At 48.0% G+C, this 19,740-nt stretch overlaps 1 protein-coding gene across 1 annotated transcript; it reads right to left on the reverse strand.

Annotated features, from left to right (window-relative positions):
• Window positions 1–6,134: 6,134 nt before the first annotated feature.
• LOC125537959 (potassium transporter 1-like) lies at window positions 6,135–11,525 on the reverse strand. Its single transcript, XM_048701278.1, has 10 exons — window positions 11,253–11,525; window positions 9,475–9,685; window positions 9,145–9,367; window positions 8,797–9,045; window positions 8,658–8,708; window positions 8,296–8,556; window positions 8,132–8,184; window positions 7,908–8,022; window positions 7,535–7,789; window positions 6,135–7,435 (listed from the first exon to the last, which is right to left on the reverse strand). The coding sequence occupies exons 2-10, from the start codon at window positions 9,589–9,591 to the stop codon at window positions 6,441–6,443; spliced, it is 2,319 nt and encodes a 772-aa protein (XP_048557235.1). The 5' UTR covers window positions 9,592–9,685; window positions 11,253–11,525; the 3' UTR covers window positions 6,135–6,440.
• Window positions 11,526–19,740: the final 8,215 nt, after the last annotated feature.

The raw sequence follows: 19,740 nt of genomic DNA on the forward strand, positions 1-19,740 counted from the left end.
GTGGAAGTTCAGATCTACATGCGCCATGATGATGAATTGTGCTGGTGATCATTGGCGGTGGGGTGTGAGGAGTGCGTGGAAAGGTTGCCGGGGTTGTGTGCGTGGACGCCGGGGCTGGAGAGGCCACCGGCGGGGAGGGGGCTAGGGATTCATCAGATACCTTCCTCCTATATACATGACCATTGCCTTGGATATCGTCATAACTATGCACTTTTCTATCAATTGCCCAACAGTAATTTGTTTACCCACCGTATGCTTTTTGTTTGAGAGAGAAGTCTCTAATGAAATATGGCCCCCGGGTCTATCTTTATCATATATTAAAATCCAAAAATGCCTTGCTGCAATTTATTTATCTTTATTTTATTTCATGTTTTTGTTTATCTATCTATCACTATGAGATTTGATCCTTACAATTAACCGCCAAAGGATTGATAACCCTTTGTTTGCATTGGGTGCAAGAATTTGTTATTTTGTGTGTAGGTGTTGTTCACGAGGTATTGTGTGGTTCTCCTACTAGATTGATAACCTTGGTTCTTAACTGAGGGAAATAAGTATCCCTACTGTACTACACAATCCTCTCCTGTTCGGGGAAATCTCAACGCAACTCACAAGCAGCAAAAAGCAACGCCGCAATTACTACCGGCCTTAAAATTACGGATGGGAGATCGAGGCTAAGGGGCCTTTTAAACCCGGCCGGAGGTAGTAAGACTAGAGTTCTTATTGACCAATAAGAGCATCTCCAATAGAAGATGTCGATGTAAAAATAACTACCCTTTGCATATCTAGGGCCCAAAACACCTCTTCAATAGATGGTGTAGATGCAAAAAAAATTACATCTCCACCTCCAGAACATGTAAACACAACAACTCGCGGTGCAAATTTGCATCTTCGCCTCCAGGAGATGTAAAACTGACGGCCACACACCAACCACATTTAGTTTCGTTCCGCCCACCCGCCCAACGGCTGCCCGCCTTCGCCGGTGGTGATTTTTGGCCGGAAACTTTGTCGCCGCCGCACCTCCGTCCATCCCCGACCTTGCCGCAACCCCGCGACTATCCCCGCCGCCCGTCGCGCCACTGCTGCCGCCGATTTGGGTTTGTCTTGCCGCACTTCCACTGCCGCCTCGCTGCCAGATCCGGCTGCTCCACCGCCCCAGCCACCGGTTTCTTTGTTCTTCCCGCCGCCCGCCTTCAAATTGGCCGAATTGGCCGCTTCTCCCCCACCGAATTGCCGCCACGCCATCGCATGATTTGAGCTCCCCCGCAGCCCCGCCGTCGTCGGATTCGAGCCACGCAGGTGCCGACATGCCGCCTCCGCCGCCGCTTTTCCGTCGTCGAAATCAACCTTCTCGCCCCGCACGGCCGTCTCACCGCTGCCTCGCCACGACCAATCCGCCGGTCAATTCACAGCCGCGTCGCCGGCCGTTCGAGCTCCCGCCGCCGCATTCGACCTCCCGACTCTCATCGCTCGGCCGCCGGCGCACCTGCTGCCGCCGCTCCTCCCGGCTCTCGGCGCTCAACCGCCGGCACTCATGCGGACTAGTTTTACATATTCATTTAGATTATCTATTGGAGTTGGACGTTTACATCTCCAATATACATCATCTGTTGGAATTGCCTCTTTTTTGAAGATGAAAATTTTTACACCTCCAAATTTGCATCTTCTATTGGAGATCCTCTAAGAGGGCAAAGAGAAAATTTTGTTCATTTCCACTCATTGTACATCGTATGAACAGCTTAGATGCCCCCATACGAACAAAACGTTAGTTTACTCATTGCTGTATTTTTAGTGAAAGCATTGCAGCCGCATCCTACTATGTAAGCTGGTATTGACATTTATTTTATTTTATCTGTTGTAATACTGAGGTAATTGCTTATGTCATCCACTATTCATTTCTCACTTTTGCGCATGCAAACATACTATGCCGATTGGCATATCTTAATAAAAATCTAGCTTACATCTGGATGCATTGATAGATTAAAAGTACTCCCTCCGTCCCAAAATGTAAGACGCCTTTTGACACAGCTGTCGTGTCCAAAAACGTTTTATATTATGGGACGGATGGAGTAGTATTTATGTACACCTATAGAAAAGCCAACCAGGAGTATCTATGACGAGCACGGCTATGCACACCACACTCTGCACACGATTATCGCACCATAGTCCAATAAAGTCATCCAATCACGTTTGGCCCCGATTACGCAACGTGTTATTAGCAAAAGCCAGACCGGTTTCCTTAAACACCGTAACATTCTCGAGGGACCAGTTGCGTTACTGGAAATTATGCATGAACACACCAAAGCACAGGGCGTGCTCCTGAAGCTAGATTTCAAAAAAACTTACGACCGCGTGAACTAGGATTTCGTGTGGGAAGTCCTTCTCAGAAAGGGTTTGAGGCGGGTTTTGTGCGCCGCATCATGCATCTCGTATGTAGTGGGCATACGGCGGTGACCATCAATGGTACAATGGGAAAATTCTTCCGCAACAAACGCGGCCTCCGCCAGGGAGACCCGAGTTCGCCGCTTATTTTCAACTTTGTTGCAGACGCCCTTGCGACCATGATCAACAAAGCGCGAACAGCTGGGCCCATCCATGGGCTCGTGCCCCGCCTCATCCTGGGCGGGGTTACACACCTACAATATGCGGACGATACGATGTTGCTTTTCGAACCCGATGATCTTAGTATCTCCTCGAATAAGCTCCTGCTCCTCGCCTTTGAGATCTTGTCGGGGCTGAAGATCAATTTCCTTAAGAGCATTGTGATCACCATCGGGATGGATGATCATGAAAGCATACGGGTTGCCAACCTCCTACATTGCAAGCTTGAGGGCTTTCCAATTAAATACCTTGGCCTCCCGATCTCTTATCAGAAACTATCCATTGTCGAATGGCTGCCACTATATGGCAAAGTGGCCAACCGCGTGAGCCCTTGGAGAGGTAGGTTCATGTCTTCGGCGGCTAGGTTGATTCTTACCAATTCGAGCCTATCCTCTCTCCCCCTCTTCACAATGGGTATGTTCCTTCTCGCGGATGGGGTACACGCTAAACTTGACACCTCGCGTTCACAGTTCTTTTGGGAAGGAACCGGTATCAAACGCAAATACCACTTGGTGAAGTGGGCTGCAGTGTGTAGACCCAAAAAATTCGGAGGCCTGGGGATTACTAACTCCAAGCTCATGAATGTAGCCTTGCTCACCAAATGGTGGTGGCGCCTACAAATGCCACATCTTCTTACAGACTTGGGCGCCATTGGGGAATACGCGTGATGCGGACCGCATGGACGGGATCATGGAGCAGATCAAGGCGACTATGGTGAAGACTCGACAAACTGTTGCGCCAGATTGAGACTTTTGCGATGAGTTTGTTTGATGTTTTTTTGCGAGCTCAAACCTTGTAGTACTCAATCAAGGTATCATTACAATCCTCAGCAACTAACTCTAGAACTTCAGGAGGACCTGATCCTATCCAAGTCATAGTCCTATTATTAAGATGACCAAAAGAAGCTAACTTGTCACTCGTCTTATTCTGTGAACGAGCGACAAGAGTAATACAAGTTTGATGAAGGTTCAATAAATCTCTAATCTCATTAACTAACGACGAGTAGAGCGATCGATCAGTATCTCCACATGTGATCATAGCCACAGCAACAGAAGAATCCAGCTCAACTTGTATAGGCAAAGGTGTACGTTGGATCGATGAGGACAGCCCCTCCAAGCACGCATAAAGCTCGGCCTCCAGCGCATCTCGGCAGAATTGTAACGCCCTCCAAGCAGAGAAAATGATTTTTCCTGACTCATCTCTCAAGACCATGCCCGCACCAGCGTCATCGCATGACACAAAAGCTCCATCTGTGTTTAGTTTTGTCCACCCTTGCTTCGGTTTCTCCCAACCAGGCAACTTGGCCTTATGAGTAACCGGTTGAAACCTATTGTCCATCGTAATGTATGCTTTTCCTTTCGCTGAATCAGCACCATTATCATTCTTGATGGCCATCAGTGAGACAAGATAGCTCTGCAGGAATCGGACCAATACATCCATCTGCGGCGCCGGTTTATGATGCACCACCTCATTGCGTATGTACCAACTTCTCCAGAAAACAAGAAGAAGCATACACCTCTCGATCTCACTTCTTGGCGCAAGTAACTGCAATAGCCACTCCTTTCCACAGTTATCAATTGACCGTAGCCAAGGTAATCTCCAGATTTTTGCCATTTTTCAAATATAGATCCCTCCAGAGTTTGTTTGATGTTGAGTTGGTCTTTTGGAGTAATTGGCTCTTGCTATGTTGGCTAGAAACTGTTCTTATTCAGCCTAGACCATGCCGGGATGTGAGGCCCAATGATTTACCTTCCATTTGGTTTGTATGTTTTAAACTATGTGTGGATGCTGCCGAATGACTTTATTAATTTAAAACCGGACATTTCTAGCGTCTATGTTCAAAAAAGAAAAGGTCGTCCATGCATGGCAACAAACGGCAACACATCACTAGATGGGTCATTGTGCAATGGTGGTGCACACTATTCGTTGTGTGTGCAGCAGTTTGGAGCTCTGAATGCGGAAACAACATCCTAGCTGTTAGGAAAGCAACTTATCTTTATTGAAGGCCCAAGAGGCATATATATATTACACATGACTTGAGGTGCAAGGAAACTAAACATAGACTAATAAGGACTCCTAGACCAATACTAATACTCCTTAACACCCCCCCTCAAATGCAAAGCGTATGCAATAGCATTGCATTTGAAGAAGTGTAATACTAAAAAAAAATGATAATCCAAATCCGTGTCTTGAGAGTGTCGTCGTAGCATGAAGAGTCTTCAAAACCTGTCGAGTCGCCAAAGGGGATAATGAAGAGATGGCACATCAGAGGAAGACACCGCACCGATAGAAGATACAAAAGAAGTATCAAGAGAAGATGGGTTGTCGAAAGAAGATGGTCCATCGAGAGAATAAAGCATTGTTTAAAGAATCATGGCCCATGAAAACCAACGGCGAAAGAAGCTCGGCGGCAAGGGAATGGGCTTAGATCAACAATGCAAAGAGAGGCCACAGAAATCCTATAGAGAGGACAATGACCAGAAAAAGGCTGACAGACATAGGTATGGTGGACTCACATGACATGAGAAAACACAAAATATCAACGAATTTGGTGGACACAGCGAAAAATATAGAAAAAGCACATGCCAAACTAATGCAATGACTAAAAGATCAGCAGCGGCAGCTAGCAAATAGGCTAGTAGGAACGCATCAACTAGCAAGTAGGCTAGCAGAACGCATCAGCTGAGTAGAGCAGCAAAGGGCAGCGGAACAACAGCAGCACGCAGATGGACGTGCGGGAGCAGAGCAGCAGCCAGCCAGCAGGGGCACACGCGGTTGACAGGAAGCAGCAGCGTTGGCCAAGATGAGATCCAGCTGCAGGCAAACGTGTGCGGACAGAAGCCTGCAGCTGCAGGAGAGCAACACGCAGGCTGCTGGAGCTGTACGGGCGGGCCTGCACGTGGAGCGGAGCCTTCCTGGAGCCTGGAGGTGCTTCCAGCCGAGCGCACAGGAGGCGATGGTCTCGATCTGAGGCAGCCGCCATCGATCCAGGGGCAGGTAGCGGCCCACGAGGTGCCCACGCCGAAGCAGCTGGGCGAGCAGTCAAGGCGCCAGGCGGATCGCGGGGCTGGTGGTGCCATGGAAGACGAGACCGATCCAGAGAAAAACAGATCGATCGAGAAAAAAAATAGTGGATCGCAAGGACGAGTTGCGGCGTCCGGAGACCTAAACCTAGGCTCTAATACCATGTTAGGAAAGCAACTTATCTTTATTGAAGGCCCAAGAGGCATATATATATTACACATGACTTGAGGTGCAAGGAAACTAAACATAGACTAATAAGGACTCCTAGACCAATACTACTACTTCTTAACACTAGCAACTTAAGGGCTGCCGCTCTGATTCGAATCATTCAATGGATTCTAAATTCACAGGATCAGAAAAAAATGCAGTAGCATCGCAACATCATGCTGTCTTAAACCATGTCCTATACCAGTATGATTTTGATACATTTTGCTAAGATATGTATGCTCCAAACGAAAACACTAGTAAATAATAACAGCGGTAATGTAAAACAAGTTGACCGGGCCTCTTGGTGGTGGGGAAAAAAAGACATGAACCTTGCTTATGCCTGGGAGGATACATTCAACACATTCAAACTTTAGTTGCAATATCACCCTTACATTTTAACACCTTTAGATGTGCATACAGAGAAAGTGGAAAATGAAAACCTTGTTGCAACCAAAAGAAAGAAAATCCCTCCCATCCCCCACCTGCCTGCACATGCATGCTTCCTTATTGAATCAACAGCCGTCGGCACGTTGCCCTTCCAAACCAACGCCATGCTGCACCAGAATCACCACCTCACATACTCGGGGCGAACTCGATCGATCCATCGATCACTATATCTCGTATGTGATCCCGACTTTGAGCAGCTGGTCTTTGGGAATGGCCAGCACCTTGTGCCCCTCCGTCAAGTTCTTCCTCAAGAAGGTGTAGACATGGTTCACCACCACCTTCTTCAAGATGGAGGACTTGGCCTCCGCCGTGACGTTGGCCTCCCCCATCAGATACACCATCCCTCGCTCCACCTCCCTGTCAATCAGCTGCTTCTCCTCCTCCACCGCCTGGTTCGTGTGGAAGCTCACCCTCCCCGAGGCCGAGTGGCTGCTCACCCGCGCCTGGCCTTGGACCGCCTCCTCGCTGTGCACCGTGGACCGCCCCGGCCTCGCCTGGGCGTCCGAAACCTCGCCGCTCTCCTCTTCGTCCTGCGCGAGCGCGAACGCGCTCTCCTCCTGGATGAACATCTTGAGCCTGTCCACGAGGAACGCCGCGAACTCCTTGGGCTCCTCCAGCGCGTCGCTGTAGCCGTACCGCGCCACGCAGCGGAACATCCGGTGCTCCCTCGGCCCGACCTGCCGGAAGATGAAGCGCTCCGTGGGCACGACGCGCGAGATGGGCAGGTGCTTGATGGACATGAACATGAAGATGGAGTGCACGGAGGGTATCTTCTGGATCAGCCGGGGGAACACCGGGGGGATGCCCTGGACCAGCTCCGTGTACAGGAGGCCCACCCCGGGGATCCGCCGCACCTCGTTCTTCTCCAGCAGCATCGTCATCTCGCTGGTGGGCACGATGTGGTCCAGCTCGTACCAGTACCTCTTCACCTGGACGTAGTGCCACGCCGCCATCAGGCTCATCACCACCAGCGCGAAGCAGATGGGGAGGTACCCGCCTTCGATGAACTTTGACAGTATGGACGAGAGGTAGATCAGCTCTATGGAGCCGAACACGACGTAGAAGAGCATGATGAAGATGACGTGCTTCTTCCATATCAGCAGCATGACCACGGTCATCAGATGGGTGGTGATCGCAAACGTGGTCACCACGCAGATCCCTGCGCATAACCAACAACAGATGGGTCAGACCGTCAGATCAGATGAAACCTCAGTGAAACACAAAGGCCTTATCGATCCGTCGTTAGCTAGCTACTTACCGTAAGCATGGCCGATGCTGGTGGTCGTCCGGAAGGCGACCGTGACGACGATGCTAGCCAATCCCATGAGGAAGTTCACTTCAGGAATGTACACCTGCCCCTCGTACTTGTGCGAGGTGTGGATGACTCGAACCCTTGGCATGCAACCGAGAGACAGGGCCTTGGAGAGGATGGCAAATGCACCGGAGAGCATGGCTTGGCTTGCGATGATGGCGGCAAGAATGGCGACGATGAAGGTTGGCCAGAACATTGGTGCTGCACATAGACGTGGAGAGTTGATCTTACTTGTGCTATATGCTCTTACCAAATGCATGCATATTCTACTCCCTGAAGCAGCAAACTGCTGTCTTATATACTAGAAAAAACTCTGTACCTGGGATGGATCTATAGAAGGTGTTTGCAACGTTGTCTGGGAATTTCCTCAGGTAAGCCGCCTGCCCAATATAACACAGTGCCACCGACGGGAACAGGATGCCGTTGAAGCTGAGCTGCAAGTGTAAGTACGAAAGCCATTATAAGATCCGTCTGTTCTGACCTCTGAGGCAACAGGGAAAAATTGTTACTTCTGAAAGCTATATCTTCAGTTAAAGTGGTTACCTGAACAGCCCTGATGTTGAAATGTCCTAGGTCAGCAAACATGCCTTCTGTGCCTGTTACGTATGACAATCAGTCAGTTAATTCAGATTACAGTTCTGCAGGCTATACTAGTTTGCAATACAATCGCTCGTCAGTTCAAATTTTCAGGTAGAAATTAAGGTTACCTGTGACACACAAGATAATTCCACCAAGTGACACCCACCCACTCTTCCCGTTCCTTACGAAGTATTGCACTATATACATGGGATTGAAGGCCCGTAGAACACCGACGTCGTGAACGACGAGGTTGTACAACCCGATGCCAGCAATCAGAAGGAACCACACTGAGATGACCGGCGCAAAGGTGTACCCGACCTTGTCGGTCCCGAAGCGCTGCACCGAGAAGAGCATGAACAGAATGGCCACTGAGATGAGGACCACTTGTGCTGCACAAAGAACAAATATATGTTAGATGTGATGGACTCATGGACACAGGCCGGGTAAAAGAAACAATCAAAGTTGTTAGTACTAATCCTTCTTCACATACTCTGAGTCAAGCTTGGCGCCTTTTCTCTGATCCCACTCACCGCAGAGAGCACTGCAGCACAGCACATCCATGAACAAAACATCAGTACAGTACTGTTTTTTACAGACAGCACAAATGAAACTCTTGGCTCTTCATTTACCAGAGATTGCTGGGGTCAAGGTTCCATCGCCTATCACCATTGACGTGCCGAGGATGGTGAGGGTGAAGAGCACAATCTTGGCCGCCTTGCTGGACTCGAGCTTCTGCTTCAACCATTGCGCCCTCTTGAGCTGCGAGTTTGGCGCTTCTATGTGGTAATTGGACACCGCCGCATCCTCCGCCTGCTGGTCCGGGATCAGCCTGATCTTCGCGTACCGTGATATCAGCGAGTAAAGCGCAAACGTGCCACCTACAACACCAGAGTTTCTTGTTACTTCATTCTACTGTACTGTACAAAAACTGGTATGACAGCAGGCCGAGGTTTCAGAGAATGAGCGAGCTTAATTACCATCTCCGTTGTCGTTGGCGTAGAGCACGATGAAGACGTACTTGAGCATGGGTATGATGATGAGAGTGTAGAGGATGAGCGAGAGGACGCCCAGGAGATCATCCCTGTCCTTGATGCCGTCCGGGAAGGTGCTGGAGTAGACGTAGAGCGGCGACGTCCCGATGTCGCCGTAGATGATGCCCACGCTCTGGAAAGCCAGGCTCAGCGTCCGCATCCAGCTCACCTGCATCCATCACCAGGAGCAAAGTAAACCAGAGTCAGTCAGTTTGCTCTGTCTCTCACATAGAACATTGCTGCAAAATTACATGGTCGCCAAGGGAAGGAACGTACCTGAGACCCATGGTGCTTCGAGTCGGAGACCTTCTCTGCGTCGCCGAACAGCGAGTCGTGGCGCTTGAGCGGCGCCGGCGTCTCCGTGCTCCGCGGGTCCTCGACCTGGAGCGACATTTCTGGTCGGTCACCCGCTGTTGCTGATGTTCAAGCTGCACGCTTCCGAATGCCTTGGAGGCCTCCTTGAGCTCTCCAGCGGGGCTTATATGGCCTGCATCAATGGCTCCAAGACTTTGAGATGACAGTGGTGTGAAAACCAAGTAAGTATAACTTTTTTACATTTCCAAGAATAAAAGGCTGGCTTAAAACCGGCGTGGGAGCATTGAAACTAACCAAAAGAATCATTCCTTTGTTCCTAAGCAAGACTCAAGGTTCATTGGGTAGCAAGTGCAGGCCCCTAATAAACCCCTAGTACTATAAATGTAACCAGCGGTGCGATGCATGTTTCCATATTCTAGTCAAAATTGTTGCTTTCAATTTTTAGTAAGCCTGCCTTGCGATTGTGTACTGGAGTACGTACTAGTACCATTAGTCTGTAATTGTTGGATTACTCTCTACTGATATGCTATCCTGTGTATGTAAACATTTCCTTTCAAGATTTTTTCTTGGATTGCACCGATCAAGAATCAGCAGGTTTCTCATGTCAGTCGCATACCTTATCGAAAAACCTCCATATGATTGAAGCATAAGTGACCTCATTTACTCTGTTTTTTACTACAATAACAATTGAAGCAAATTACTTTGTTTACTACAATAACAATAAATTTGCTACTCTGCATGAGTTCAACTCAGGGTTGAAGTACTATTGAAGAAGAGTTAGTGTACGCTAATTAGTAATTACCAATTTGTTCCGGTCACCAAATTGTTTTCAAGAATATCTATTGATGTCATGCGTATGCATGATTATGCTCTTTTATAAAAGAACAGAGGGATACTCATACCAATAGTATATTCATTTGTATTCCTGTACAAAAACTTACATACTCCCTCTTTTATAAAAGAACAGAGGGAGTATTTCGTAAAGAAAGTGTGTTGATTATGACCTTCAAACCAGGGAGAGATACACCAACCCTGAGTCCAACTCATGCACGAAGATTAGTACTAGTACTAGCGTGGCATGACGTGAGGCAGTATATGCTACTAGTAGTACTCCAGTTTTCTATAGTTCTCCGCAGATCTTCTTGGGTCATGCACACCGCCCTCACTCACTTCCAAATGATAACGAACCCCATTAGTTTAAGTGGTGATCAGATCACAAATCAGCCTCATTGGCCACACCCTTGACCTTCCGAGGCCCTCAAACTCCACACCGTCCACACCTGATCTACTACTACTACTAGCAAGCGTTACTCTTGGAACGAATCTTAATTAACTACGTGGTGCTGACATGTGCGCCCAGCTAAGCTGAAACTAATTAACGCTGCTACTTACTCTGTATCAGCAAACCTCTGTTCTGTTAGCGAGTGGTAAGAAGGTGTTCATTTCCTAGGAGTGTTTACAGAGATGAGAGGAAGGAAAGAATTCCTTTGCGCGGTGTAGTTTCAGTCCATATGCGTAATCAAATAAGTAAACACTTTGAGGAGAATAGGTGTTATGACACTCGAGAACAGAGCAAAGAAACTGGAGACACATGGTTCGAAACCAAAATAAAATAAAATGAAACAGGAGACGAAGCTCTCCCTCCTTTGTTGGAAAAAAGAACAGATGATGCGTGCGTGCTCCTTGCGTAAGAGAAACAGGCCATTGGAGGTGGGGATGGCGAGTAACTGAGCGCCTACCTTGCTGAGGCGACGCGTGGACGGCCGGCGGCGAGGTACGTTCGGTCGGCCGGCTGAAGAGGGGCAGGCGGTACGAAGCCTGAGGAGGAAGTACAGCAGGCAGGAGAAGGTCTGCAGAAGCTCAGCTCAGCTCGCACTGGGCTGGGGCTGGGATGGATGAGGAGTCAGAGAGAAGGCGAGGAGGCCTTTGTTTAAATAGAGGGATCGGCGGGGCATGCAGCGCAGTGGGAGCCAAAACGAGGAGGAGGAGGGGTGGCTCGGAGTTTGGACTCGAGGTTTCCGCGGAAACCATAAAGAACTGTGAATTATGTGCAGTGTGCTGCGAATTATTGGGCAGCAGCTTATTTTGAACGGAGGGAGAAGAGCAAGAAATGCATTTGCATCCTAGCCCGCCAGCCCGCCAGCCAGCCGGTCTTCGGCCGCCAAAGACTTTCCGTTTTTCTTCTCCGGGATCTACCAGCTGCGTCGTCCCGTGCAATAATTGATGCCGAATCCATTGTTTTGGTGCCGTTCCTCTCTTTTGTTTCCTTCCTCTTTTTCTACAGCGGCGTGATAAGTGGTAACTTGGCAGCTTATTTTGAGTTTTTGACGTACGTAAGTAACAGAGAGGGTTGTTGGTTGTTTTTTGGGTGTGACCCAGATGTCATGCCTGAATTGGTTCGCTGCATAAAAGTTTCTCGGCTGCGAGGAGCCATGGCTCCGCTGCTTATCAGGGTCGGACACTTCATCGTCATCCTCTCTTGGCATGTGTAAAGAAAAGGTTCCGCTGTTTCCGTCCTCTGCGCCTAGCAAGTGCTAGAGTGCACTCTGTCAACAAAAAGAGATTACCAATCACTGACTCTGACTTGAGGATAACTGCCAATGTTGAACGGCACTACTCAGTTCGCAGTAAGTAATCAGTAGGAATTCATTTTTTTTTTCAGTAAGTGGAGCGACAAACTGTCTTGCAGTTCACTAGAGAATGACCTCCACCTCGTGTTTCTTGTCGTTGTGTGGTCTTGAAAAAAAAATGTTTCTTGTCGTTGGATTTCCAGATGAAACCAGGGGAGATCCTATCAAGCCTTGTCCAAACCAAGGATTTTTCTTCTCTTGCGGGTGAAACCAAGGATCTTTTAGATTCAAAGGATTTTCATAGGAATTTTTAAGAGAATTGCACAAAGAAACAAGTTTTGTGGTTGAGGTTACACAAAACCACAACTTTAGGGGATTTCAACAAAAATCACGACTTTAGGACTAATTGGTAACACGAACAACAAAACAACCAGTTGAGCATAGATACGATGACAGAGGCCCACTAGTCGGTGATAGCTAATTTTTAGCTTGAGCACACACCGGAGCTCGGCCTGCGTTGAGCCAGTTAGATAGGAGCCGAGAGGCTAGATAAGAGTCAAAACCAGATTGATTGAAACGGACTTGCCGACAAGTTTTATCTTACAAAATTGTACAAAATCAAAAAATAGTTGTGATAAATTGGATGAAAATTTTACAGATTGATCATTTAAGATGTTTTCAATTACTGTAAAAAGCAGATTTATTTTGAAAACTTTATTTTTAAGAAAAGTTGGTCGAATCTTACAAGAACAGTCAAAATTTTTTAATGACTAGCAAAATGGCTTGAAGATTTATCAGATAATGTATTGAATTACTAGAATTTATCTGATTTTTTATGTTTCCAACCAGTTTTGGCCACATTATAAGAAATTGTCCAAACTTTGAAATTTTTAACCCATCTTAAGTTTTCTAAATGATTTAATTTTATAAGTTAGCTAAGGTCAGCTCATCTTGAGGACCTCTCAAGCCAAGCCATCTATATAGTTAGTTAACATGTGACCCACATGTCATAATTCTCCTAAAACTGAGTAACCAAAGCAATTTTATGTTTTCTGTTACTGAGTAGTACTAGAGTTGTGGTTTTGTGTAACCTCAGCGCCCAAACTTGTGTTTTGTGCAATTTCCTCCATTTTTAAAGATCAAACAAGATTTTATTTGTCCTGTGTTGATCATTTGATTCGTAGAATTTAGAGGAGTGCTTTTCTAAGGATTTAGTTATAGTACATTGTGATGGAAATTTAGTATCCACTCAAACCACTTGAAAAAAATTATTTGTTTCTCCTGTGATGACATCAAACAAACAAACAAAATTGTAGACTTTTCGTAGGCATGACATTGTAATTCTATGTTTTCTATTTTTTTCCTTGAATCAAAGTAGGCCTAAAGGCTAGTAGATTGCCTAAGGATAATAAATAGTCATGGCGGCGAACATGGATTGTCTAAGGATAATAAGGCTTGATGGTTTACTCCGAAACATTTTTAATTTCACGAAAACACTTTAGGTTTCTTCGAAACATATTCAGTGTCTCTAAAGCTTTTCCGGTGACTTTCTCTCTTTCTCCTAACCTAGTACTCAGCAAATGGATGACCCTTAAGTGTGTGATCCGTAGGTTGGGTGAAATATAGACATGACCGAAACTCTTTTCGTTCAATGATCAATAATGGAACCGTGGACATGCATATTGACCCCTATGCCCACACGAATGGATATGTGAGTGAACCTTTAGTTACCACATGCTATTCCTATTGCTTCGTGATATGTTACAAAAATACGAGGTGAGATTTATCAGCATCCCTGTGAATCAACAACTTGTTCATTATGACAGTTTCCTTGTTACCAGTCTTGTTCTCTTTCTCGTTCCCGTGTTCATGCATCCCGGTGATCAAATCACATTTGTGTCTGGCCAGACAATGATAGATACCGTGACACCGAGAGGGCCAAAAGAATATCTCTCTATCAACGAAGGAGCAAATCCCACTCTCAAGCTATCTAATCCCTTGTCATACTTTTTCGTGAACCCATAAGCTGCCAAAATTGCCACCCTGTTATGGATGAAGTTTGACAATTTCCCAAAGTTCATGAAGCAAGTATGAAGGATCTTGAACTCTCATGGTCTAAGGAATTTTTCAAATGATTAACTTTCTGTGTGTTATAAACGATTAACTTGTGACGAATGGATCTCATAGAATGACAACAATTGGGCCGGTTCAATACAAATGTTCTCGTAACATTGTGTTTTCAAAGTTTTCAGTATTGACATCCCCATGATCAGGAAAAATATAACCATCATGCAACACTCGAGCTAGTCTTATAGGCGAGACTAGGAATCTATTTTACCGTTCATTATTCTACACGTGCACATGAGTTTCCCTTAAAGCCTCGTGGTTATTGCAGACTCGAGAACCATCGCAGTCATAGCACAAAATATAAACATTAATTACGAGAAAAATAATAAATTTTATTATTGCCTCCGGGGCATATCTCTTACAAATCTTGTCTTGGTCAGCCATGTCTCGCGACATGTCTCACGACTCACCCAAAAGCTTATAACTACCCAATTACAATGTAGCGTTTGATAGACCTTAAGTGAGTCGATTCTCATCCCGAGAACATGCGATGACCTCATGTTTAAGACATGGCATATACATCGTACTTGAGACTAATTGACAATATCTCGATGTGTCTCAAAGTGAGTATGTTTGACTCGGTGATCTACATCCCTGGGTCCATACTATCAGTTTAGCATCTATATGCCCAAGACTTGTGAAACATAGTCATCAACCGAATCATATACTAATAAAAGATTATGTGTCCGCATAACCATATCAACTATAGATACTACTAGAACAATCATCACATAATATACCGTTCCACAAACAAGTCACATACTTGTGGATACATATCATTGATGATGTTCAAGGGCAATGCAAAATAACGCATGAACACCGCCCCCCACTCGCCGCCCCCGTGGGCACCGAGCCAAGCTCCTCTTTGTCGGAGGAGTAGGATGAGGAGGAGGATGGTGATGCAAGTTGGAGGGCGGCATCGCGATCCGACTCTTCTCATGGGGGAGGCAGAGGTTGAGTACCGCCAGGCCATGGCGGAGCACCATGCTGCCAAGGCGTAGCTTGACGCCGAGCGCACGGGCGCCGCCGCCATCGTTGTCATCCTTGCCAACCCCGAGATGGTGGTCGAGCACCATACCATCGAGGAATGGGTGGTGGACGAGCGAGAGGTCGCTACTAATCATCGCACCTTAGCCATCATCAAGCTCGATGATAATAAGGACGACAATGATGAGAAGATGTTGTGGTTACCGATGGGCACCCACAACCACGAGGCTTCGGCTCTCTGGCAACACTCTGGTTATCGAGCTCTCCTCCGACCAGGAGTAGTTAGTTAGTTTTTAGCTTATTGTAGTGGCCGCATGGGTCGCACACGACAGCAAGCCATGTATGGCATGGCGTACGTGCCCACCCACTCGTCCCCGATGGTGGGGTAATAACAAGGAAGGCCATGAGGCGACGATGAATGGAGATGACGTCTGTGACAAAGAGGGTTGGTATTGACAGATCTAAGTGCAAGGGGGGAGGGGTGATAAACGGGGTAGGGCGTGGGGTGGAAGATACATGCACGATAGGTGACGGACATCATGGAGGAGGTTAATAAAATGAAACTGACTCCAGCACTTAGGACCTGCAAGCAGTTTCATCATGCTAAGAGCAACTCCAACGCGCCGACCCAAACGGACGCGTGCTTTGTCTGCTTTTTGTCTGATTGGGTCAGCCGCCCGCTCGGGTCTCCGTCCTATTTTTGATTTGGGTTGGCAGTGCACCCAATGCACCTCCCCATATTTGCTAGCGTGGCCGGTTTGCCGCCATTTTTCAACAAATATACACACATTTTGCATGGTTTCACAAGCAAACAAATATAGCATAGTTCCACAACCCAAATAAATATAGCATAGTTCCATAACCCAAATAAATATAGCATAGTTTACAAGCCGAAAAAATTAAATTGTCTCAAATACATTTAAAAAAAGATACATCTATTGGTTGCCAACATGAGCCCACATATACTCAACCAAATCATCTTGCAGCTGAATGTGAGTTTCCCAATCACGCATTTGATGATGAAATTGGATGAACTATGGAAACATTGCCGCTCCTTCATGCTCAGGCACAACATTGTCACCCTGGAACTGAAACCCTTGATCGTAGATACGTTCCAGGCGCTGATCCTCTACGATCATATTGTCCATGATCACACAAGCAGTCATCATCTCCCACAACTTCTTGGTGCTCCAAGTTCTAGCAGGATACCGAACGATACCCCATCGAAATTGCAGAACACCGAAGGCACACTCGACATCTTTCCTAGCACCCTCTTGATCTTGGGCAAATCTTTTTCTCTTCTCTTCACCGGGGTTGGGGATTGTCTTCACAATAGTGGTCCACTAAGGATAGTTACCGTCAGCTAGGTGGTATCCTTTGTTGTACTTGAGGTCGTTGAGGTTAACATCCATTGGCGGGCTGTTGCCTTCAGCAAGCCTTGCAAGCACCGGCGAGCGTTGAAGCACGTTGCTATCATTCTACGATCTGGCCATGCCGAAACAAGAGTGTCAGATCCAGAGATCTTGTGATGCCACGACCTCAAGTATGATAGTGCAAGCCCTGACATGGCCCATATATTGCCCTTGCCAAGTAGATGGGTGTCATGGTTCCAAGTCTGACAGTAGAATGGGGGGTAGGTATGTAGAGGCAAGATCCTAGCTATGGAGGAGTTGTACACTCGAGTTTTACGAGTTCAGGCCCTTCTCAGAGGAAGTAACAGCCCTACGTCTCAGAGCCCGGAGGCGGTCGACTGGATATATGCGCATGACTTACAGGGGGTGCGAACCCTTGTCCCAGAGGAGGGGGTGGATTATATAGAATGCACTAGGACCCCAGCTCCCCTCTGTTACACAGGGTTCAATGTTCATAAAGGAGGAGCGTTACTGGTAACGTCCGAAGTAAAGTGCTATAAATGATTATTAAAGCTATGACTTAAATCCCGACCATTGCGGAGTGAGTGGCTTCACATCTTCTGGTGGTCGAGTGGTTGTTCGCATGGTCGAGTGTCTTCAAGACTGTCGAGTGGAACATAGCTTTTGGGTCGAGTGGATGATGATTTCTCTTCGACTGCTTCTGGTTCTTTTAGAGATGTCATTGGGGAGGGTATCTTGGACAGATCCATGACCCTATCCTAGGTACATAGCTTCGTCATTAGCCCCCTAATGGATCAGGGTTTGAGTGGGGAAGGAGTTGAGAACACTTCCGACTCATTCTTCGTGTTGTGAGTATAACTTGTTCTGGAGCCATGAACTGAGGAGACAACGTCAACTTCTTTTTCAGTCTCCTTGGTCCATTCTTGGTTTTTGTCGAGTGAATGTTCACGGTAGAATTCCGAATGATAATGTGGAGGACGTTTTCAGTCTGACAAGCTGCTCTGCTCTCCGTGGATTTTGCGGGATTCAAATTTTGGGAAGCGCGCCGGACGGGTGAGGCCGTGGTAATCGGGACGGATTAGGCAGGTCGCCTTGATCTCCGCGCCACCTTTTTCTCCATGTATTGCGTGTGCGACTGTTGCGGGATTTGTATAGATCGTCTGGGCCTACCAGTCAGTCACTCAAGGAATGACCTTATAAAAGGTACCGGACCGGGTCTTTGCACCGTGCGCTCCCATTCTCTTTCTTCTTCCTCAGACCTCTCCGCCGCGCACGCTTCCGCTCTCTGCGTCGAAACCTTGCTCAAACTCGATCCTCCGCCATGGGAAAAGAGAAGACGGTGGCGCTGGAGCGCGCGAAGAAGGCGACCGCGAAGGCGAAGGGCAAGAGGACCAGTCGGGGCGGATCCTCGTCAAGATCCGGCCTGCCGCCGGGCTGGATCCAGAGTGATTGGATCCGCTCGACGATTATCTAGGATGACCTCGACGACCTGGTGGAGGGGGGACTGATCCCCCACAAATTGGCGCGGCTCCCGGGGAACGAGACCAAGCCGCAGCCGCGGGAGGGTGAGTGCGTCCTCCTCGCCACCCACGTTGATCACGGGTTTTCTCTGCCTCCCCATCCTTTCTTTCGTGGCTTTCTGAACTTCTTCGGGGCTCAACTTCACCACTTCACTCCGAACACCATAGTTTATCTGGCTGCCTTTGTGTCAATGTGTGAAAATTTCTTGGGCTGTCGACTGCATTGGGGTCTCTTCAAACACATCTTCACCTGCCGCTCCCAGTCGGTCAAAAAGGCCAATCCGAGTGATGAGAGGACGCACGTGATCCAGATGTGCGGGGGTCTGGGGATCCAGATGAGGAACAAGAGCACCTTCCCAGCGATGATCCTTCCCGACTCGGTCCGGGGCTGGCAGTCGACTTGGTTTTACTGTAAGGACCAGCCGACTCCGGTCCCAGTCGACTGGACTTCCTCCCTTTTCCCTAGCTCGAGTGGAGAAGTCCTCCTCCTTGAGGGTGGTCCCAGAAGAGAAGGCGCGGGTCAAGGTGTTGGTCGAGCGGGTCGTCCAACTTGTCTGTGACGGGGTGACTAGGATGGACCCGCTGGAGGTCTTTCTCAGTCGACGCATCCAACCGCTTCAGGCCCGTGACCATCCGATGTGGATGTACTAGGGGCTTGAGGACTCCACTCGGATCCACCCGGAGGACGTCAGTGAAGACACCTTGGAGAAGTGGCTGAAGGGAATCACCAGCAACAAAGACAATCCCCGGGGGTCTAGGAGGGTGATTCCATTCGACCACTCGCGCCAGCCGGAACATGTATGACTCTCCTTTGTCGAGTATCTTCTTGATTCTTTGTGTGACACCTTGTTGATGGTCGACTGAATTTCTTTCGATCGTTGTCCTTTCAGGCCCTCATTGACATGTACTCGATGCCCAATGGAGTGCAGGGGCAAGACATCGAGGAAGGAGCGAGCAGGGGCGAGTGGCACTCGGATGCCGAGGAGGACAAGGAGAGCGACGACTCGACTGATGACGAAGAGGTCGACTCGCTTCCTCGCAGAGAGAGGAGATCCAAGCACGCTCACGACCCGGCGAGCACCCCGGACCTGGTGACCGCGCCGACTGGGCAGTCTTCGAAGCGCCCCCGGACGTCTTCCCCAGCGCCGATTGAGAAGGCTCCGAAGCAGCCCAAGGTTGTGCCGCCTCCAGCACCAAAAGCACCGAAAGCCACCTCCTCCAAATTGCCAAAGGCTTTGCCCAGGATCAAAGTGACCGTCCCTACCATCTCCAGGTAATCATCTTACTTGTTCTTTTTGTCGACTCGAGCAACAGAACGTAACCGACTGAGTGCGGGCCTTTGCAGTGCTGCTACATCAGGAACCTCTTCTTACAAGTACCGAGACGAGGAGATGGAAGATGCGGTTACCTCCAACCCAAGTAAAAACTCTTATGATCTTGCTCTTGACTACTCGGTCGATTGAATTCTAGCGGTTCACTTTGGGGTCGACTGATCTTCTCCACAGCTCCACCCAACGTCATCGATCTCCCAGATGACGATGAAGATGTGGCTCCTAGGCCCAGGAAGAATAAAAAGGTGGCGGCTGGTAAGGCGTCTCAGCAGGGACCAACGACAACACCAACCGTCCATCAATCTGAAGACGCAGGCGG

This window comes from Triticum urartu, chromosome 2 (genome assembly GCF_003073215.2).
Source record: "Triticum urartu cultivar G1812 chromosome 2, Tu2.1, whole genome shotgun sequence".
NCBI classification, from domain to species: domain Eukaryota; kingdom Viridiplantae; phylum Streptophyta; class Magnoliopsida; order Poales; family Poaceae; genus Triticum; species Triticum urartu.